This window comes from Oncorhynchus masou, chromosome 12 (assembly GCF_036934945.1).
Source record: "Oncorhynchus masou masou isolate Uvic2021 chromosome 12, UVic_Omas_1.1, whole genome shotgun sequence".
Taxonomy (NCBI): Eukaryota; Metazoa; Chordata; class Actinopteri; order Salmoniformes; family Salmonidae; genus Oncorhynchus; species Oncorhynchus masou.
In genome coordinates this window covers 63,014,994-63,039,310 of record NC_088223.1, presented here as the reverse complement: position 1 = coordinate 63,039,310, position 24,317 = coordinate 63,014,994, and the positions used below count along the sequence as shown (strand labels likewise).

At 41.8% G+C, this 24,317-nt stretch overlaps 1 protein-coding gene across 1 annotated transcript; it reads right to left on the bottom strand.

The window, feature by feature from the left end:
• Positions 1–2,513: 2,513 nt before the first annotated feature.
• Positions 2,514–23,906, bottom strand: gucy2d (guanylate cyclase 2D, retinal). The gene is made up of 18 exons (XM_064979224.1): positions 23,096–23,906; positions 22,445–22,743; positions 21,670–22,039; positions 21,472–21,550; positions 21,229–21,343; positions 20,807–20,926; positions 20,487–20,570; positions 20,190–20,366; positions 19,933–20,089; positions 19,178–19,327; positions 18,886–19,034; positions 6,158–6,321; positions 5,753–5,945; positions 5,387–5,561; positions 4,404–4,502; positions 3,547–3,641; positions 3,296–3,381; positions 2,514–2,598 (listed from the first exon to the last, which is right to left on the bottom strand). The coding sequence occupies exons 1-18, from the start codon at positions 23,904–23,906 to the stop codon at positions 2,514–2,516; spliced, it is 3,408 nt and encodes a 1,135-aa protein (XP_064835296.1).
• Positions 23,907–24,317: the final 411 nt, after the last annotated feature.

Sequence of the window (24,317 nt, the reverse complement as noted above, 5' to 3'; positions counted from 1 at the left end):
GTAGATGGGTAGCCATATACCGTGGTTTATGTACATTGTAAGCAGTCCCCTATCACTCAAAGGTGTAGTATGTGTAGAAATCAAAAAGAGTGCTGGCATTATTTTCCCCCAACATTTTACGTTACTTAAATGTAATATTTGAACCAATTCATAGAGCAGAAAAGAGCTTGAGTGAAAGGCAACATGCTTTTGACCAGACCCTATAAGAATTGAGTTTGTAGTTGATTGGCTTTATATAGCACTTATCTAGCAACTGAGGAACTCAAAGCAAGGGAGAAACTCACATCATCCACCACCAACCCACCTGGGTGAAGCACTAGAACTATTTTGTGCACTACAACACTCACCACACATCAGCTGGAAAGGTGAGGTTTGATTTATGCCAATTGGGGGAATGATTAGGTGGCCGTGATGGAATGAGGCCTACTCGTACAATTCTTTAATGACCAATGAGTCAGGATACCCATTTAACATCCCATCTGAAAGACAGCACCCTACACAGGGCAATGTCCCTTCACTGGCCTGGGGCATTGGGATTTCTGTTAGACCAGAGTGCCCCCTACTGGCCCTCCAACACCACTACCAGCAGCATCTAATCACCCATCCAAGGACCAACCAAAACAGACCCTGTTTAGCGTCAGAGGTAAGCCAGCAGTGGTATGCTGCTGGTATGTGTTTGTAACCTGAAAAGTTTACAATTTGGTCAAATTTTTTTCATCTAAATGTTTTGCCATTGGAACATTTATTCAACCCATTGCTCAGTTTATTTCTTTGTTGTAAGAAAATGCATATTGTTAAAACAAATTTACAGTTAAAAAAAGCGTGATATACTGCCTATACATGTGAATTTTATTGAATAAGAAAATAAATACAGTAATAACATGAATGAAGCATGATTTTAAAGAGAGGGGCATAGAAATAGTTTCATCTCTATAGAGATAAATGTATGAGAGAACATTTTTACTAATAATCTGTTTACGTGAAGCTTCATTTTGGGAACAGTGATTTTGCAATACATTTATTTGATTTGAAAATGATTCAATTAATGTTCCAGCTGGCAAATGCTTGAAAAAATATAAATGAATATTTTCTAATGGATTGATGATTCTCAAATATCATTCAAACAATCAGAAGGCGTTAATTATTGAAGCATGACAATAAGGAAATTTAAAAACTCATTGGACCAGATTCTTCCACAGCCTACCTTATACCTTTAAGGAAACACATTACTTCTAAGATGAATGTATCATTGAGAGAGATTACAGTACCACATTTGAAATAGAGCATGTGCTACATTTTATCATAAACTGGGTGGTTCGAACCCTGAATGCTGATTGGCTGACAGCCGTGGTATATCAGACCGTATACCACAGGTATGACAAAACCTTTATTTTTATTCCTCTAATTACATTGGTAACCAGTTTATGATAGCAATAAGGCACCTCTGGGGTTTGTGGTATATGGCCAAAATACCATGGCTAAGGGTTGTATCCAGCCACTCTGCGTTGCGTCGTGCTGAAGAACAGCGCATAGCAGTGGTTTATTGGTCATGTACCACACCCTCTCATGCCTTATTGCTTAAATATACCCTTGTTATATAGTGGAGTATAAACACTTTTCTATACTCTGTCAAATATTTCTACAAAGCAAAAGAGACCGTAGAGACACATACAGTATATTACATACAATATCATGGTCATTTTTAGTTTATTTCAAGCAAAGAGCCAATCTCTTCCCATGTTTGTGTTGTGATGTTTTCATTCTACAGTGACTCCTAAATCAATATATTTGGTATTTTGTGCATGATTGTAATACACCTTTATTTATCCCTCCTATTTCCCACATTTGCTAAATTTAAGAAATACTCTTATTTTAACTCATCTTTGCTCTGTGCAAACAAATGTATTGTGTTAAAGACAGACAGTGTCTCTCCGACTTTGGCTTATTGGTGCAATGTGGATCAGCACTCGACAGGACACATGGGGTGATGCGACAGATTGTCTGTCAGACACACCCCTAACCCATCCTCTCAACCAACCTGGTCAATTCACCTATCTGGTCTTTCACTCCAACAGGTAGGAGGACTGGGCAACACAATCTGTGGAAAAAAATCTGATATATTATCTCTTAAAGGGATATCATAAATGCAGCATTCATTGGTATGTATCTGAATTGAGACAAACAAAAAGGTGTAATGGGTTTGTCACATAAAGCTTACTTCTTTATTACATTTTTGTAATTATTTTCACTGTATCAGGGATAGCGTACATATGTACCTGAATTGAGATATCATAAAGGGATATCATAAAGGGATATCATAAATGGATATCATAAAGGGATATCATAAAGGGATATCATAAATGGATATCATAAAGGGATATCATAAAGGGATATCATAAAGGGATATCATAAATGCAGTGACATCAGTGACATCACTTACATTACAAATCATTTTGGAAATAAAGTCAATGTAAATCTAGAATATGATGGCTAAACCAGGCGTACCTTGCAGGCTACTTATTCCTCGCCTGCCGGTCAAGGAATTTCTGTTTCCTATCTGGAGGAATCTCTTCCAAACTGATGCCATGGTTACTTGCCCTGAGGAAAGTCAAAGACAGAAGGCTTAATGTCTTGTTTGATTGGCAGTGCACACTGAGCACTCGGACTCTTGGAATAGGCATTAAACATGTCAATCCCAGCATATGAAGCAACAAAAGCAATGTCCACCCTGACTGCTGTTGACAACAGAATGTTCATTACAACTGAGTTTGAACTCTTAACACAGATATAAAATGTTCATCTGGACAGGTCTAAATGAGGCAACCACCAGGGTAGTGTGTTAAAACATTACAGCGATGTTTGCTGAATGCCAGGGAGAGCGTTCATCACACATGTAGTGGTAGTGGGAGGTAAGGATTAAATTAGTTCAACAGACAGGTAGTAGATGAAGAATTTTACATTTGGGTCAACATGTGAACTGAACTATGACACAAGGGTCAGGTCAGCAGCACGTATAAATTATGATTTATAAAACGTTTAGTTCCAGCCACACAATCTGACAAATGTTCAATGGGTCATTACATTATCAGATTTTTTACAATTATTTTCGGACATCTTATCCTCTATATCCACAATGACCTAGATGAAAATCAACTTTGATGTGAACGGGTTTCATGAGTACTACTGATAAGGGGCCTGGGACAAGCAGCTGGCAGGACTGAGAGTCAATAAGTGTATAGTTAGAAGAAACATAAAGTACAGCATAAATAGAGCAGGAAGGCTTGTTAAATCTTACCCTGGAGTAAGGTCAGGCGGTCTTGGGAGAATCTTGTCAAACCCAGCTCTCCCAACCAACCAGAATGTGTTTTCAATTCCCTTCCCCTGAAAGAGAAGTAGGAAATAACTGAATGAAGGGCCCGTAAGTAAACATTTCACTATTAGTCTACACCTGTTGTTTACAAAGCATGTGACAAATAAAATGAGATATTTCCGTGGTAAGTTAAGTGAATTCTCTATTTGGGTCCGTGTGTGTGCGCGCGCGTCTACCTTCAGCTCTGTCATGCCCCTGGTGTCTATTTTGTAGCCCATTTTCAGTTCATGTAGGATATCGACTGTGCTCTGGTTGACATGGATTCTGTAAGCTGGGATATCAAACAACAACAGCAACCACAAAGGCTGCATTAGTCTTCATATATTCTGACAGTTTTTTTAATGTAAACAATTACCATTAGTTATTCATGTCTATAGAGTATCAACACTTGTGACATCATACAGTACTCGCATATCCTACATATATTTCGATTTTTATTCACTGGTTGATCATAAATGTATTTATTATAGAGTAACAAAATATAATTTATTGTGAGCCCATTGACAATACTCACAAGAGCAGTTTTTTTGTGCAGCAATTCATGTGTATGGCCACTTGATGGGAGTAGATGTGAGATTTCCTGTACTCATGTCACTGACTAGTACATACAGTTTCTACTCTATGAAATACCCTATGTGTTGCTAGCAATCAGCATTTAAATAAGCATATATTGTCTTGAAAAATGAAAAGATTATGAGGTTGTTTATTCATATCATCACGCCAATGATTTTTATAGTTGTTACATTAACTCATAACACATACAAATCTCAACACATTATGAAGTTTACCATTGCTGTACCAGCAGAATTGGTGGTGAAAGGATATCTGAGGGAGGCCCGTACATGGGGGATATTTTTATTGAACCCTAAATTTGCCCACTAATTCTACTGATAGTCTTAAAGGATTAGTCAGGACTGCTCATCGTAACCCTCCTTAGCCTCTTGTTGCATGCACACAAACGGCAATACACCTGTCCCTATCCTTAGTGAGCTCACACGGCTTGATGGGCCAACAACGAGAGTGAGGTACTCACGCAACCCTGTTGACTCCATTCGAGAAGCCGTGTTGACAGTGTCTCCGAACAGACAGTACCGAGGCATCGTCAGACCCACCACTCCTGCCACCACAGGGCCTGGTGGACACAGACACACACAGACATACTGATAAGATAAGAAGTAGCATATGTTCTGATTTATGACTTGTGATTCATGACATTCAAAAAGCCTCCAATATCTCACAAAAGTCTCTGGAGAAAAAATTGCAAATTTAGTTTCATTGCAGAACATCCTTTCATTATTTAGCAGAGATGTTAAAATATTTTTATTGTTTGTCAATTATGTTTTTTTTCTGAGCTGTCCTTTACCATACCTAAAAGTAGTCACTTCTGTGTTACTAGAAACATGCAAAATCTTCTATATTAATTGGTAGGGTAGAGTAACGAGAAGAAAGCATTAGGCAGTGAAGACTAATAGGATGACAGGGCTTAGTGGATGACATTGCACCATTCCAGGAATATGTTCCAGACGGGGATTAGGTGAAAATACACTTTTGCTCCAATAGTCTGAGGTTAATGCCATGTTCTATAGAATTCCAATACTCATTCTCAAATGTCATTAAATATAACATGTCAAAAGTATAGTTTGCTTATGTATTGAATTGTACTATTCACCTAATGACTTTGTTGCATATGAATGAACTGCAATGTATAGCAGTTGATCTCATGGACTGCCAGTCTATAGCTCCATCTATGAATTTGACAGTAACATTTCTCCAGACCCATTTATTCATACATAAGTGTAGGTCGCTTTGGATAAAAGCATCTAGTAAATGGAATATGTTGCTATTATTATATTATCCCCCAGCTTAATAGCCAACCGAGTGGCAGAGCTATCGTTTAGCTAAACAACGAATGAAGAAATGTGGTTTTCAAGAGAAAAGGCCAGTCAATTAGTCTACATTATGAACGATGAGGCAGAGGATAAAAATATGACAAAGAATTTTAGATGGTCCACGCACCAGAGTGAAGGCCGATACGAATCTTGACCTTGACATCAGGCATGTGCCTCATCTTGAAGGTTCCAATACAGTGGAGGATGTCCAGGGACATGTTGGACATCTCAGCTGCGTGGCGTCTACCGTTCCGGTTTGGAACTCCAGAGGCTACCATGTAGGCATCTCCGATGGTCTCCACCTGAAGGCCACACAATCAATATCTTTATTGTCCCAATTGGGAAATTTGTCAAAATTAGGAGGAGGTGACATAAACTCATGCACACTAAGGAATGCAGCCATTTACTTCCAGGATTTGTATTGAAAGTAGAACAAGCTTCCATTGCATCACTAATAGGACACAACTATTTTGCAGCAGGACAGGATTCTCACCTTGTAGACATCATGCTGCCCGATGATGGCATCAAAGAGTGTGTAGAGATCATTGAGTAAATCTACCACTTCAATGGGCTCGCTGAGTGCAGAGATGGTAGTGAAGCCCACAATGTCACTGAAGTACAGAGTGACCTCAGAGAAGTGCTCTGGTTTCACAGGCTTGCCCGTCTTCAGGGCCAGGCACACAGACCTATGGTGTAAGATAAGACAAGGGAGTTGATAGAGGGATGTGGATAGAGGTTAGGAGAATAAATTACCAGCGGCCGATGAATAAAATTGTTTTTTGCCTTGCACAGTAATACAATTCAATATTCTCAATACAGAGACATTTTTTATTTTCGATGTTGCAAATAGAATTTCAGCTTTTAATGTGAAGCGGGAGGAGTGGGGGGGGGGACTGACCTGGGCAACATCTGGGCCAGCAGCTGATCAGTCTTTTTCCTCTCCACCTCCAGCTCCTCTGTCCTCTCCCTAATCAGGTCCTCAAGGTTAGTAGAGTACTGCTCCAACATACGCAGCATTGAGTCTATGATGTTGGTCTTCTTCCCCTTGGTTATACTCTTGAACTAAAGTATGAAAGGGAAACATACAGCATGCAGTGAGGAGGTGAAGTGTGTTACATATTACTGTAATATAGTTAACAAAAAGCATGTTGTTTTGAGTTCTTGTTAGCTTGAGACTGAGTTCATTGTGTTCAGATGTGTGCTCATGCATGTCTATGAAAAAACTGTAGGGTCAATTCAACCCCTCTGTACATCTGGCTGACTGAATACCAGGCCGATCCGAGGTGCCTGGAACCAGCAGAGCTCACCGAGTAGACATCTACCTGTCTGCAACTGCTCACCAACAGCAGAGATGAAAGACAGGACCTAATCACTCTCTTCCCCTTCCCCACCACATTCAGGATTAAAGGTCCAATGCAGCCATTTTTATCTGAATATCAAATCATTACTGGGTAACAATTAAGTACCTTTTCAGCAGTTGTTTTCAATAAAAAGTGTCAAAAATAGCTTAGCAAAGAGCAAGCAAGAAGGTTGCTAGTATTGTCTGGGAGTGTTCTGAGTGGGAAGAGAAAACTGTTATTGGCAGAGAGGGTTGGAACTGTTTGATGTTGATGTTACCTGGCAGGCCAAAACTCCAACCCTACAAAACAGGCTGAAATTACAGGCGGCCTTTTGAAACCGCTCTTGCGACAAATGTGTATTATCTTACATTTTCAGAATTTCACAGTACTATTCCAACCTCATAGTGAGGAAATATAGTATAATATAGTGGTGTAGTGGTATTTTTTTAGGTGACGGAGCGATAAAAATGTAATTTCCTCAATCAAAATTTTTACTGACAGATGTAGCCAATTGAATAACGTATCATGATAGAATATGCATGATATGAATCCTCCAATTGCAATGTCTGCCCATGCCCACGTATTATCTCAAGAAAACGTTATATTTCTAATAACCTCAAACAACAAGTTAGGCATAGGCTACCTTAAAGTCCAAACTGCATCTCCATGCCAAACATTTGATTGATATCCATCAGATTCATGGGAATATGCATTTAGATCTTCATGAGTTACTGTTTCATGAGCGAATTAGAGCAGATGATGTTAACAAAACTATTAGCCTTTCTTGTATTTTGTTTCAATCAAAGCATACAGTCAGAGGTTTACATACACCTTTAAACTCAGTTTTTCACAATTCCTGACATTTAATCCTAGTAAACATTCCCTGTCTTAGGTCAGTTAGGATCACCACTTTATTTTAAGAATGTGAAATGTCAGAATAAGAGTAGAGATAATTATTTACTTCAGATTTGATTTATTTCATCACATTCCCAGTGGGTCAGAAGATTACATACAGTACACTCAATTAGTATTTGGCAGAATTGCCTTTAAATTGTTTAACTTGGGTCAAACTTTTCGGGTAGCCTTCCACAAGCTTCCCACACAATAAGTTGGGTGAATTTTGGCCCATTCCCCCTGACAGAGCTGGTGTAACTGAGTCAGGTTTGTAGGCCTCCTTGCAAGCACACACTTTTTCAGTTCTGCCAACAAATGTTCTACAGGCTTGAGGTTAGGGCTTTGTGATGGCCACTCCAACACCTTGATTTTGTTGTCCTTAAGCCATTTTGCTACAACTTTGGAAGTATGCTTGGAGTCATTGTCCATTTGGAAGACCCATTTGCGACCAAGCTTTAACTTCCTGACTGATGTCTTGAGATGTTGCTTTATATTCACATAATTTTCCTTGCTCTTGATGCCATCTATTTTGTGAAGTACACAAGTCCCACCTGCAGCAAAGCACCCCCACAACATGATTCTGCCACCCACGTGCTTCACGGTTGGGATGGTGTTCTTCGGCTTGCAAGCTGACCCCTTTTTTCACCAACCATGACGATGGTCATTATGGCTAAACAGTTATATTTTTGTTTCATCAGACCAGAGGACATTTCTCCAAAAACTACGATCTTTGTTTCCATGTGCAGTTGCAAACTGTAGTCTGGCTTTTGTTATGGCAGTTTTGGAGTAGTGGCTTCTTCCTTGCTGAACGGCCTTTCAGGATATGTCGATATAGGACTCGTTTTACTGTGGATATAGATACTTTTGTAGCTGTTTCCTCCAGCATCTTCACAAGGTCCTTTGCTGTTGTTCTGGGATTGATTTGCACTTTTCACGCCAAAGTACGCTCATCTCTAGGAGACAGAATGCGTCTCCTTCCTGGGCGCTATGACGGCTGAGTGGTCCCATGGTGTTTTTACTTGTGTACTATTGTTTGTACAGATGAACGTGGTACCTTCAGGCGTTTGGAAATTGCTCCCAAGGATGAACCAGACTTGAGGTCTTTGTTGATTTCCCCATGATGTCAAGCGAAGATGCACTGAGTTTGAAGGTAGGCCTTACATCCACAGCTACTCCTCCAATTGACTCAAATAATGTAAATTAGCCTATCAGAAGCTTTTAAAGCCATGACATCATTTTCTGGAATTTTCCAAGCTTTTTAAAGGCACAGTCAATTTAGTGTATGTTAACTTCTGACCCACTGGAATTGTGATACAGTGAATTATAAGTGAAATAATCTGTCTGTAAACAATTGTTGGAAAAATTACTTGTGTCATGCACAAAGTAGATGTCCTAAATGACTTGCTAAAACTATAGTTTGTCAACTTCTTATGGCTGGGGGGCAGTATTGAGTAGCTTGGATGAATAATTTGCCCAAAGTAAACGGCCTGCTACTCAGTCTCAATTGCTAATATATGCATATTATTATTAGTGTTAGGTAGAAAACACTATAAAGCTTCTAAAACTGTTTGAATGATGTCTGGGAGTATAACAGAACTCATATGGCAGGCAAAATCCTGAGCAGAAATCAAAACAGGAAGTGAGAAATCTGAGCTTTGTATGTATTCAGAGTCCCCAATGAAATTCCCTTGAGATATTAATGATGTTGCACTGCTTAGGTGTTCCAGTAGATGTCAAGCATCTATAGAAATTTGAATGAGACATCTACGGTGTTGTGGGAGTGAATGAGAGCAGAATCTCAGGTGTCTGGCAGTCAGCCATTTTCTGATCACGCCTATTCCTCATGGTATCCACTTGCGTTCCATTGCTCATGACGACACAAAGGAATACTCCAGTTGGAACTTTATTGAAGCTATATGTTAAAAACATCCTAATGGTTGATTCTGTACTTAGTTTGAAATGTTTCTTCGACCTGTAATATAACTTTTGGAAGTTTTTGTCCGATGTAACGCTGACCAGAATGAGCGTTTGGATATGTATACCAAACGCGCTAACAAAAGAAGGTATTTGGACATCAATAACGGACATTATCGAACAAAACAAACATTTATTGTGGACCTGGGATTCCTCGAGTGCTTTCTGGATGTAGATCATCAAAGGTAAGGGAATATTTATCATGTAATTTCTTGTTTATGTTGACGCCATCATTGCGGCTATTGTGACATTTTCTTCTGAGTGCCGTCTTAGATTATTGCATGGGTTTCTTTTTCCGTAAAGTTTTTTTGAAATCTGACACAGCGGTTGATTTAAGGAGAGGCATATCTATAATTCCATGTGTATAAATTGTATTTTCATCTACATTTATGATGAGTATTTCTGTTGAATGATATGGCTATGCAAAATCACTGGATGTTTTTGGAACTAGTGAATGTAACGCGCCAATGTAAACTTATATTTTGATAAATATGAACTTTATCAAACAAAAAATACATGTATTGTGTAACATGAAGTCCTATGAGTGTCATCTGATGAAGATGATCAAAGGTTAGTGATTAATTTTCTCTATTTGTGGTTTTTGTGACTCTGGCTGGAAAATCTTTTGCTGGAAAAATGGCTGTGTTTTTCTCTGTGGCTATGTGGTGACCTAACATAATCGTTTGTGGTGCTTTTGCTGTAAAGCATATTTGAAATCGGACACTGTGGTGGGATTAACAACAAGATTAGCTTTAAAATGGTATGAAATACATGTTTGAGGAATTTTAATTGAGATTTTTGATGTTGTGAAATTGGTGCCCTGCACTTTCACTGGCTGTTGTCATATCGCTCCCGTTAATTAATAAAATGGCCACCCAGACAATTTACATTGACCAGGAGGCTGTTTGTTATCTATGCATAGTCACTTTACTCCTGTGTACAAATGACCTTGACTAACCTGTACCCCAGCACATTGACTTGGTACCGGTACCCCCTGTATATAGACTCATTATTGTTATTTGTGTTACTTTTGATTTCATTTTTTACTTTAGTTTATTTAGTAAAAATGTATTTTAACTCTGTTTCTTGAACTGCATTGTTGGTTAAAGGCTTGTAAGTAAGCATTTCACTGTAAGGTCTGCTACACCTGTTGTATTCAGTGCATGTGACAAATATAATGATTTGATTTGAACCAACTTGTGGTGCTGAAGGATATCTCTGCGCATTTGGCCAGTTCAGGAACAAACAATTTGCAGTAGGCTATAGACTAATGTAAATACAAATACATATCGTTTCATATAATTGCACTGTTTGCAAGGAGAACTTTATTGTGAGTAGGCATTTCATTGTATTGAGTAGCTTTTACACGCTGTATCATAAATACACTTTGATTAGCTTGAACATATGGTTACAATCTACCCTTTTAATTAAAGACAAAAAAACAGAGTTGAACTATCAATTCATATAATTTATTTACTTAGATTAAACATGCTATCAAATCAATTGACAAAAGTGAACCTAAATCATTACTACATAGAAATGCAGGAAATTCATTTTAAAACAGACATAAAATCAAGCTGTTGGTGTGGTGTATTCATGCATCTCAATAAACCAGTGGGGATTTTAGCATTTAAATATCGGTGGGGCAAAATCAACAATTTTTTGTTGTTGATGCATGCCTGACTCCACCCTTGCTCTCCATTCAAACTGGACTACATAAGCATTTCACGAAAACAGTACACAAAGAGCACTAGTAATAGTGTATTTTTGTAGGCACTTACTCCTCAATGGCTGTTTTGCCAAAGCTTATTGGGAAATTGGAGAGGCAGGTGGTTAGAGCGTTGGGCCAGTAACCGAAAGGCTGCTCGATCGAATTCCTGAGCTGACAAGGTAAATCTGTTGTTCTGCCCTTGAACAAGTGTCACGACTTCCCCCGAAGTTGGTTCCACTCCTTGTTCGGCGGTGGTCGGCATCGCCAGTCTTCTAGCCATCATCAATCCACTTTTAATTTTCCATTTGTTTTTTTTTTGTCTTCCCACACACCTGGTTTCAATCCCATCATTACATGTTGTGTATTTAACCCTCTGTTCCCCCCACGTCCTTGTCCGGAATAGTTTCTTGTAAGTGCATGTGCACGGTTATCTGGTGTGCGACGGGTTTTGTACCCATTGATTGATTGATTGATTGATTGTTCTGTTTCCGGTGGTTTTGTTATTAAACTGTTCCGTTGTAAACATAGTTTTTGCTCTCCTGCGCCTGGCTTCTCTGCTGCCAGTACGCACCCCTTACAACAAGGCAACCTGCTGTTCATAGGCCGTCATTGTACATAAGAATTTGTTCTTAATAACTGACATGCCTCGTTAAAAAAAAAAAAATACAAAATGTATGTTTTTTTGTCGTTTTGGGGGGGATAAACACCGAAAATAGGGTCTTATACATTTTGTTCTATGAGATAATTTTGTGAATTTGGAAGCATTTATATAATCAAAATGAGCACATAAAGGCTTCATAATTCATTATGGTCATGTTAACTGACTGATATTATCTCATAGAACAAAACATACAATCTCCTAAGCCTGTTAACCTCAGACCTTATTGTCGGCGTTGATTCCAAAACCCCATTATTTCCGCATTAATTTCCCTCATATGAATGGCTGAATGAACCAGAGATAACTTGTTTCTGTTTTTTAGGACTACAAGCTGGCGAGCTCTATTGCTGCCTAACGTCTGTTTCAAATCAAATTTTATTAGTCACATGCTGTCACGTTCTGACCTTAGTTCCTTTATTATGTATTTGTGTTAGTTTGGTCAGGGCGTAAGTTGGGGTGGGTAGTCTGTTATTTTTTCTATGCTGTATTTCTGTGTTTGACCTGGTATAGTTCTCAATCAGAGGCAGCTGTCGATCGTTGTCTCTGATTGAGAATCATACTTAGGTAGCCTTTTTTCCCCATTTTGGTTGTGGGTGATTGTTTTCTGTCTCTGTGTCTCTACCAGACAGGACTGTTTCGGTTGTTCTTGTGTTTACTTTGTGTTTAGTTATTGAATAAATTTAACATGGACACTTACCACGCTGCGCTTTGGTCCGATCCTTCCTACCCCTCCTCAGAAGAGGAGGACGAAAACTGTTACACATGCACCTGAATACAACAGGTGTAGACCTTCCCGTGAAATGCTTACTTACGAGCCCCTAACCGACAGTGCAGTTTCAAAAAATATGGATAAGAATAAGAGATGCAAGTAATTAAAGAGGAGCGTTAAAAAAATAACAATATATACAGGGGGGTGCCGGTACAGAGTTAATGTGCGGGGCACTGGTTAGTTGAGGTAGTATGTACGTGTAGGTAGAATGAATTAAAGTGACTATGCATAGGTGACAACAGAGAGTGGCAGTGGTGTGGAGAGGGGACAATGTGAATAGTCTGGGTAGCCATTTGAATACAGCCCTTAGCCGTGGTATATTGGCCATATATCACAAACCCCCGAGGTGCCTTATTTGTCACGCTGGTGTGAAGGATCGGGAGACAGGCGCAGGAATGTGTAATAGGGGTTTTTATTTCCCAAATTACAGCGTGCCCGTGTAAAAGGCATGGAGACGAATACCAAACAAACACAGGGTAGAAACACATTCGGACTCATTAGCACTTTGACCCAGAGCCACTACAGAGTTAACTTTAATGCATTCAATGTTGTCTTCTCATCCCTTAAATCCCTGATTGGTTTGAGCATGTAAATCTGTGTGTACATCTATATTATTACTATCTTTCTCCTAGAAATTCCTTGTTTCATTTTAGAGTTATTAGAACAACTGCTTGCCTGACCATTTTGGGCTATCTAATTCCCCTTTTCCCTGTTGATTTTGAATCTGTAACCCTATTGTATAATTTTGATCCAAATCCTTTATTAATCATTAATCCTGTAAAATGAATTGCTTTATCTTGATGCGCTTAAAATAAGTCTTATTCGTTTATAAAGCATTCACTGCCTCTGAGAGATTAATTTTTTATTGTCATTTCAATAACTCAACTGCTTTCAGAATTATAATAATTGTAGTTAGTTATAATTGCAAGATCGGCCCACACATTAGGCAGCATTAGGTGGCTGCCAATGGCGACAGATTGACGAGGGCGGCATTTTCTGAGTTAAACGGACCAAAACGCACCTCCAACAACACATTAAACCTCACATAATTCTGCACAAAAACAATGACATACTCTCTACTACCAGTGGAATATGGGTTTTTCAGTTGTCAGCCAGTCCAAAAAACAGTAACTGGGAGGTTGCAGGTTCAAACCTCCGAGCTGACAGGGTACAAATCTGTCGTCCTGCCCCTGAACAGGCAGTTAACCCACTGTTCCTAGGCCGTCATTGAAAATAAGAATTTGTTCTTAACTGACTTGCCTAGTTAAATAAAGGTAAAAAAAATAAAAATGCCCATTTTGTCAAAGGTCAGGGCAGGGTGCTGTGGGAGAGATGCAACGCTGAGGCGCTCCACCAACGTTCCATCAAAGAAACTATCTAACATAAATCATGTAGCAGATATGGTAGAAAGAGTATGTGGCCTTTTCTGTAGCCTACAGGCTGGAGATAAAATGTGTGACAGTGTAATGTGACGACAATATAATGAGATGGATACTTTTTTCAAATAGCCTAACCAAAATGGCACCCAATCGATAAAGAAATGAGCTGTCATGTTAAACAACATATCAGAAAAACAGAACAGGTCAATCTAAAATGGACAATATGGAATGGACAATCACAACTGTTGTCCAGGAGTTTCACCCCATTGTCATGAACAGTGGGTTCACGTTTTTATCCGTCCATTTCTAACAAGCTGATCATAGCGAAAAAGAAAATACTTCTGCATTTCCCGCCATATAAACACATTGCAAATAGCGACATGACACCTCCTGATGAAGTTGGGTAGCTGATATTCAGAGTTTAAATAGCCAAACGGATTGTTCACAGGATTCAGGACTAATAATGCCAATGCAACAGCCTGTTTTACAAATGGTGAGCCTACCACATTGATGGGCATTCATCAAATGTCTTTGCGGTTGACATGGTAGGCTACACCCCAGTAAGCACGAGCCGACGTCTTTTGTATGTCTTTTTCTGTGTTTTACAAACAGTAGGCTTACCACATAAATTGACATTTCTAAAATGATATTTCAGGCAACACTAGGCTACACCTCAGTAAGCACGGTCCGACACCATGCCTTTTGGACATCTTTTTTTGGTACAGTCTGGACCAGCCTTGGTTTCCACATCCATGGACATTGGTTTTTGGTCTGGTCCATGCAAAATTTAAACCAATCATAGGATGTCTATGTTTGGTTCAGATTTGGTGCGGTCCAGACAGGACATGATTTCAATGTCCACGGACATACATTTTTGGTTCAGATTTTGTCTGGTCTGGATTTGGCACAATATAGACGTCTATAAATTACATATTTTCAACTTTCATTCAGAACTGAAATTAAATATGTATTTTTCAACATCGAGAAAATATGCCTTTTGTACGTCCTGGAAAATATGTATTTATAAGGTCTGGCCCAGGGCAACAGGCAAGGACCTACCCTGTATAATTGTAGCTATTTTTTTCCTACTAACTACAAAAGAGTAGGTGGTGCTTCCACCTTCACAGGTAATATTGTCAATGAATAACCTAATGAATTAGACATGTATCATACTGTAGCACATGGGGATGTGTGAAACTTATTCCTCAGCCTTATGTGTCCGGCTTGGGTCGCCTCATGAGCTAGATTTTGAGGTGGAGCAATCGGCTAAGCGAGGACAGTCACGTGTGCTAGTAAGGAAGAGGTCCCGAGTTCGCGCCAGGCATGGTCAGAATCGGGATGAAGTGGCATGGTGTCCTTAACAATAGCATATTACATCATTCTTCTACAAAATGTTGTTACGAAAACGATTAACTAGCATACTAATATTGTTGCTCTCTCTAAGTGTAAGGGGTCTAAGGTCTAAGGTCTAGTTAACTGGTCTGTAACCTAATTTAAGATGTGCATCTATGTGAAAAATCTGTGTATGAATCTAGGTGTACATGTTCCCAGGGAGGCAGCAATCTTATCTTGGTCCAGGACCAGCTCTGTCCCTCTTGACCTCTTGGTCAGCCAGTCCGAATAGATTATTGACTGGTACAGATGGTGACAAAAATAAATATACACAAAAAGGAAAACGACAAACGGCATGCCCAAAGTAAAGAATTAAAACCAAACTAAAGGCATTATCTCCACCAAACCAACCGGCAGGCTCACTACTCCAAGCTGGCACTCTAACTGACGATCACCTTAAGTGATGGAACCTGATGTGCATATACACCAGGCTCAGCACTTGGACAAGTTGCTGCTGCCCCCTGGGGGAATGGAGTCTGGAAGTAATAGTGAGCTGGAGTGTGCTGTCTAAACTACCTGACATATTCCATAACAATGTACTGTATGTATAGTGGGGCAAAAAAGTATTTAGTCAGCCACCAATTGTGGCTGACTCTGACAGACCTGTAACTTCTTCTTTAAGAGGCTCCTCTGTCCTCCACTCATTACCTGTATTAATGGCACCTATTTGAACTTGTTATCAGTATAAAAGACACCTGTCCACAACCTCAAACAGTCACACTCCAAACTCCACTATGGCCAAGAGCAAAGAGCTGTCAAAGGACACCAGAAACAAAATTGTAGACCTGCACCAGGCTGGGAAGACTGAATCTGCAATAGGTAAGCAGCTTAGTTTGAAGAATTCAACTGTGGGAGCAATTATTAGGAAATGGAAGACATACAAGACCACTGACAATCTCCCTCGATCTGGGGCTCCACGCAAGATCTCACCCCGCGGCGTAAAAATGATCACAAGAACGGTGAGAAAAAATCCCAGAACCACGCGGGGGGACCTAGTGAATGACCTGCAGAGAGCTGGGACCAAAGTAACAAAGCCTACCATCAGTAACACACTACGCCGCCAGGGACTCAAATCCTGCAGTGTCAGATGTGTCCCCCTGCTGAAGCCAGTACATGTCCAGGCCCGTCTGATGTTTGCTAGAGAGCATTTGGATGATCCAGAAGAAGATTGGGAGAATGTCATATGGTCAGATGAAACCAAAATAGAACTTTTTGGTAAAAACTCAACTCGTTGTGTTTGGAGGACAAAGAATGCTGAGTTGCATCCAAAGAACACCATACCTACTGTGAAGCATGGGGGTGGAAACATCATGCTTTGGGGCTGTTTTTCTGCAAAGGGACCAGGACGACTGATCCATGTAAAGGAAAGAATGAATGGGGCCATGTATCGTGAGATTTTGAGTGAAAACCTCCTTCCATCAGCAAGGGCATTGAAGATGAAACGTGGCTGGGTCTTTCAGCGTGACAATGATCCCAAACACACCGCCCGGCCAACAAAGGAGTGGCTTCGTAAGAAGCATTTCAAGGTCCTGGAGTGGCCTAGCCAGTCTCCAGATCTCAACCCCATAGAAAATCTTTGAAGGGAGTTGAAAGTCTGTGTTGCCCAGCAATTTTTGCATCTGAGCTCCAAGAGTGTGTGGCTCTCTTTTATTTTTATTGCCCAGCAACAGCCCCAAAACATCACTGCTCTAGAGGAGATCTGCATGGGGGAATGGGCCAAAAATACCAGCAACAGTGTGTGAAAACCTTGTGAAGACTTACAGAAAACATTTGACCTCTGTCATTGCCAACAAAGGTTATATAACAAAGTATTGAGATAAACTTTGGTTATTGACCAAATACTTATTTTCCACCGTAATTTGCAAATAAATTCATAAAAATCCTACAATGTGATTTTCTGGATTTTTTTTCTCATTTTGTCTGTCATAGTTGAAGTGAACCTATGATGAAAATTACAGGCCTCTATCATCTTTTTAAGTTGGAGAACTTGCACAATTGGTGGCTGACTAAATACTTTTTTGCCCCACTGCATGTGTATGTGTATACAGTGCCTTTCAGAAAGTATTCAGACCCCTTGATCTTTTCCACATTTTGTTACATTGCAGCATTATTCCACAATCTATTAAATTGTCCCCCCCCACCCTCATCAATCTACACACAATACCCCATAATGACAAAGCAAACAACAGGTTTTTAGAAATTTCATCAAATGTATGAAACATAAATAACTGAAATATCACTTTTACATAAGTACTTTTTAAAATACTTTTGGCAGCGATTACAGCATTGAGTCTTCTTGGGTATGACGTTACAAGCTTGGCACACCTGTATTTTTGGAGTTTCTCCCATTCTTCACTGCAGATCCTCTCAAGCTCTGTCAGGTTGGATGGGAGCGTTGCTGCGTATCTATTTTCAGGTCTCTCCAGAAATGTTTGATCGGGTTCAAGTCTGGGCTCTGATTGGGCCACTCAAGGACATTCAGAGACTTGTCCCAAAGCCATTCCTGCATTGTCTTGGCTGTGTGCTTAGGGTAGTTGTTCTGTTCAAATGTGAACCTTCACCCCAGTCTTAGATCCTGAGCACTCTGGAGCAGGTTTTCATCAAGGATCTCTCTGTACTTTGCTCCGTTCATCTTTCCCTCGACCCTGACTAGTCTCCCAGTCCCTGCTGGTGAAAAACATCCCCACAGGCTGATGCTGCCACCACAATGCTTCACCGTAGGGATTGTGCCAAGTTTCCTCCAGACGTAACGCTTGGCATTTAGAGTTCAATCTTGGTTTCATCAGACCAGAGAATCTTGTTTTTCATGGTCTGAGAGTCTTTAGTTGCCTTTTGGCAAACTCCAAGCTGACCGCCATGTGCCTTTTACTGAGGAGTGGTTCCGTCTGGCCACTCTACTATTAAGACCTGTTTGGTTATCCTTCTGGAAGGTTCTCCCATCTCCACAGAGGAAGTCTAGAGCTCTGTCAGTGACCATCGGGTTCTTGGTCACCTCGCTGACAAAGGCCCTTCTCGCCGGATTGCTCAGATCTGTTACTCGACACCATCCTGTCTCAGAGCTCTACAGACAATTCTTTCGACCTCATGGCTTGGTTTTGCTCTGACATGCACTGTCAACTGTGGGACCTTATGTAGACAGGTGTGTGCCTTTCCAAATCATGTCCAATCAATCAAATTTACCACAGGTGGACTCCAATCAAGTTGTAGAAACATCTCAATGATGATCATTGGAAACAGATGCACCTGAGCTCAACTTTGAGTCTCATAGCAACGGGTCTGAATACTTATGTAAATAAGGTATTTCTGTTTTTTATATTTATAACAAATTTACCAAAAATTATAACAACCTGTTTTCACTTTGTCATTATGGGGTATTGTGTGTTTTATTTAATCCATTTAAGAATAAGGCTGTAACGAAACCTAATGTGGAAAAAGTCAAGGAGTCTGAATTCTTTCTGAAGGTACTGTGTGTAGCTTTGTGTATGTTTGTGTACAGTAAAGTAGGCTACCTGTTTGAATATCTCCTCAAAGGTGGGTCTCTTGTCTGGCTCCTCACTCCAGGCCTGTTTCATGACCTGGATCACCTCTAGTGGAGCCTCATCCGCTGACACAGTGGGCCGACACAGTGGTGGAGGGGATTTCAACTTACTGAGGATCTCTGTCAAGCACAAACACACACATGCCTGTACTCTCCAATAATTGTACTGTTCACATTGGCATAGAGGCCATTCCTGCTGTATTTGTTTTACATCTGACACAACTAGCCCCATGTATGGTGGTACTGTTTGATAGAGGTCTAACCCTTGGGAGGCATGTCCAGCATGCAGAAGGGAGCACAGCGGGCGATGACCTCCTGCATAATGATGGCAAAGCTGTAGACGTCCCCTTGGAACGTTCCTCTCTTCATCAGCTTGGAGTTCCTTAGCAGCTCTGGAGCCACCCACAGCTGATCTGTTAGGTGAACCAGGGAGTTAGGGCACAAGAGTGGAGGGTTGGATTAAGTGATCTGTATAGGTGAACCAGGGAGTTAGGGCACAAGAGTGGAGGGTTGGATTAAGTGATCTGTTAGGTGGACTGGGGAGTTAGGGGACAAGAGTGGAGGGTTGGATTTAGTGATCTGTTAGGTGAACCAGGGAGTTAGGGCACAAGAGTGGAGGGTTGGATTAAGTGATCTGTTAGGGGACAAGAGTGGAGGGTTGGATTAAGTGATCTGTTTGGTGAACTGGGGAGTTAGGGGACAAGAGTGGAGGGTTGGATTAAGTGATCTGTTTGAGGAACTGGGGAGTTAGGGGACAAGAGTGGAGGGTTGGATTTAGTGATCTGTTAGGTGAACCAGGGAGTTAGGGCACAAGAGTGGAGGGTTGGATTAAGTGATCTGTTAGGTGGACTGGGGAGTTAGGGCACAAAAGCAACGGTTTAGATTAAATGTTTTTCACACACAACCTGACTAGAGGGATAAATGAACAAGTGTCTTTTGTTCTTGTAATGACTTGGTAAATGATGAGGATGATTTGCTGTCTCTGATATGTTGAGTACTCATGTCCCCATGGACTTACCCTCAGGCCTGCCTTTGTCAAAGTTGATGCTCTGGGTGGATAAGATCTCGTTGAAGCCGTACTCAGTCACCTTCAGCACAAAACGTCCGTCCACCACACAGTTTCGGGACTTCAGGCGCCCGTGGATGACATCCCGGTTGTGCAGGTACTTCATTCCCTGGGGGGGAGGGTCAGAAAAGATTGAGGACAGTGTAAACAACGAGGAGAGAGATATGGTCAGAAATGTCTATGAATGTGAGAGTTGTTTTCCTCCTCACCCTGACCAGATCCATCAACAGGGAGGACTTGAACATCCAGTCGAGACGCATGTCCTCGTTGTTGAGAAGGTCCTCCAAGCTGCCCCTGGTACAGTGCTCTGTCACAATACCAAATATCCCTGAGTCTAGGAACAGGCCAAGGAACAGGTTGAGATTCTCATGCCGCATGTCCCTGAGCTGAGAGAGGGGGAGAGGATAGAGAGGAGAAGTAGGTTATGACAGGAACAGTGCAGCGTTCAGACAGCGCTTCAATGTCTTGCTGTTTTGACTAACTCACTCAGTCAGTCACTCACTCACCTTGGTGAAAATAGTTTTTGTGCTATTACTGACACTAGACACAGTGTTTCCATTGGGACATCTCTTCAACCACACCCAGTCACCCTAGTGAATACATAATACAAAGGTATTAGCAAATGTTTATCTGGAAAACCCCGAAAGCCAAGGACAGGGACACTAAACAGAGATGTATTTGTTTGTATACTGTTTGTCACCAAGACAGGCAAAATTAGCAACATTGGGTGTTATTTCTTAAATGCAGCACATCACACATTGGAATATTGGATTGCTGTCTCTGAAAGTAGTTTTAAGTAGATTCACCACATTAACATGTGACCCACCTCAAAGACGGCGACGTTGGAGCTGTCAGGGGTGGAGGCAAAGTAGCTGCGTCCTGACACTGAGTGGCGAGGCGTCTTCACATCCAGCTGACTCTTCATCATACTGTCCTCATTCAGCTTCTACTCAGAGAGAGGAGAGGAGAGGAGAGGAGAGGAGAGGAGAGGAGAGGAGAGGAGAGGAGAGGAGAGGAGAGGAGAGGAGAGGAGAGGAGAGGAGAGGAGAGGAGAGAGAGAGAGGAAAGAGAGAGAGAGAGATAGAGGAAAGAGAGAGAGAGAGAGAGAGAGAGAGAGAGAGGTTACAATGGCTTCAGAATAGACAGTCCATCAAAGATAAGGGACTTTAAACAGAAAAACTCACACACACATACAAATACAGTATTTAGGCTATAATCCTTTTATGGTATGATAGGCATCAAGCTGACCCTTGTGCTGGTCTGGGTATTGATGAAAATCAGGTCATTCAGATTCAAGACTACTTTTAAGGACCCTTCTCCTTCCCCTGATCCTCCAAAACTGATTCCAATCTGGCCACCTCTCCTGGTCAGACACAAAGGGAAGACCCCAAAACATCAGCAACCTCATTTACAATCAAAAGTTTGTTCAATGCAGAAGACAAAATTGGCCACTGATTGGCACACTCCTCTCTGTGTTTAAGCTTAACTTACTTCATATAGAAGGCAGCTCCACCTCCAACCAACCCACAGAACAGGACAAACAGAAAGAGAATAGTACCCACATCCATTCCTAAAGGCAGAGAGGGGGATCGAGAAAGAGTTATGAGAGAGAAATAGCTTGAGGGAACACAGACCTCATTTTACCATAGGCTACTGGTACATCACTGACCCCAACGCTAGACTACCTACCCCCACCGCAGGTGATGTATGGACTGAACCAGCAACGGGAGTCTGTGCTGGGGCTACTGCCTGCAAAGTGGATGGAGCGCCCATTGTACTTGACCGCCCCAAATTTGCCAAGGGTGTGGGGGGCCTCCAGAGTGTGTGTCATGTAGAGTTTGTCTCCCCCGTCTGAGTCCAGGACCACGTAGCGAGCCAGCATCCCCAACCCATCTTTGTCAGATGAGATGTGCTGGTTGAAGCCCTCAAATTTGACCCCTCCATCGCTCTCGAGCATGGTTTCTCCATCCACCCAGCGCCCCGCTGCCACCCGACTCTTCTCTACTGCATAGGCCATGTAATATATCATGTTGTAGATGGTGCCGAAAAATGGAGACACCTACGTCAGGGGAGAAGAGTGGTGACAATGTATAAGTCATTTATCTGACCGACTGTTATTGAAGACTCTGTCTGTAGACTCTTTAGACTGGCACTAAGGGTTTTAATGATGTTAGGCAAGGAGTACAGAAATAGAGGAGCTTACCATTACTAAGACAGTGGTACAGCACTGACAAACCACTGGTCATTATCATCAATAATGAAACAATCCAACAACATTCATATGTATTTGGTTTTAAGGCTGGAGAGGTCCAAAGACCTATAGGTAACCTGTTTGTGAAGAACTAAAACTCAAGAGGACTGTTGTTCATCCAAAGGTGCTTGCTACAGTACTGCATGTCCATGGCATGTGTGACTAATGATGACTAGATGAATATCCCAGGAGCTGTGTTCTGGGATGTCTCACCTGCTCTGGTGGAGTGCTGGTGCGGATCTCAAATTTCTCCTGAGCAACTTTGAAGCGCTGATAGAAAGTATTCTCGCCAGAATCCATGGTGATTGTGAGAACTGCGTCATAGGCTTTTCTCAACAAGCTGTCATTGGTCAGGGCATTAAAGTTTGTGCCCTTGGGCAGTGAGTATGTGAGGGTGTCGTAGGGGATAAAAACGTAGCCGCGATCTATCATACGTATATTCAAGGCAGAGGTTAGGAGCTGATACTGGGCCACACCACCGATCAAAGCTGAGTGCATACACATGATGACCACTGCAGAGTCAGAGGCAGGGGAGGGGGAGTTGGAGAGGAGAAGAGGAGGAGGTGGAGAAGAGTAGGAGGAGAAGAGGAGGAGGAGGTGGAGGAGGAGAGGAGGAGGAAAAGAGGAGGAGGAGAGTAAAAAGTTAGTAAAGTCAGAGATAGGGGACAGAAGAAGGAAATTATTATTAGTCATTGCTTTGTGGCAGTGTCATACAATGGAATAGATGACAGTCAGTGATGTTGTGTATCTTTCCTTTCACCTTTTACCACACACATAAGAATGCACGCATAAACAAACACACACACACTTAAACAAATACACACACACATAAACAAACAAACAAACACAAATGCGCATACACACCTCTGACACGGTCTAACTCCCGTATCCTTTTCAAGGCTTTTGTGGGCCCATCTTTGTCAGGCTCCATGGTGACCACAGTGCTGACCGGCAGGCCCAGGGCCCTCAGAGAGGCTGCCAGTTCGTGTCCCGTAGCCTCCCACAGATCATCCTCTGACGTCACGATGACTACATGGGCCCAGCGGAAGTACCGCAGCATAGAAAACAGAACCCGGGAGGACAGAGGCAGTGGCCGATGAAAGGTGGGATACTGTCCATCCTCCATGTTGGGTTTCAGGCAGCCCCAGGAAAGAAGGGGCTTATTCCAGTTTTTCGCAAACAGGGCAGCCGAAGAGCAGTAGCCTGGATTAGTAGGGCCGAGAAAAGCTGAGCCATAGCCTTCCAGAGAGGTGAAGCGGGCCAGAGCGCGGGATGTTTTACAGTCCTCATTGACCAGAGTATAGTCGTACCAGTAGCCTTTCTTAGTGTAGGGGTCCTTGTTGAGGCGGGCGGTGGCCAGGCGGGCAGCCAGGTCAGGGAGGGCTTTGGAGTACATAGGGTCACATGTCCAGGGCCCAACTACGGCCACAGTGAAAGTGGCACCCCAGGCCTCACACGGTAGATAGGTGGCCATCAGCAGGGGCAACATAAGCCAGTTGCCCCACCAGCTTCTGGAGCGTAGCACTGCAGATTTAGATGTGGGGGTTGTACTGTTCATTGGGTCTGTATCCTCTGTCCTTCTTTGTCTCCTTCTCTCCCTCATTGAGGGATCTTGTGTCCATCGTGGGTGGTGGGAGAGGTTGATGAGGAAACTAGAGTTTCTGTGAGTTGCCATTGTCCTACAGGGCTTCTATCTAGTCAGACACCACAGGTGAGGAGTGGAGGGTTGGAAGTGAGGGAGTTTGTGTGTGTGGAAGAGTGTGAGGGAGGGAAGTGTGTGTGTGTGTGTGTGTGTGTGTGTGTGTGTGTGTGTGTGTGTGTGTGTGTGTGTGTGTGTGTGTGTGTGTGTGTGTGTGTGTGTGTGTGTGTTCTGACCCCTAGTGCTCTGTAGGGCACTAGCCCAGAGCTGGGAAGGTCACCACTGGACTCCCAGCCATTACTGCTTCCATGGAATATATGAGAAAGAGGGAGGGAGAGAGAGAACAAAATTAGAATATTGACACATGTATTAGTTATTGTCTCAATTTTCTAGGACAAAACTCCGTTTTTGTTGGTCAGCTACAGTGTCACCAGAGGCTCAGAAATG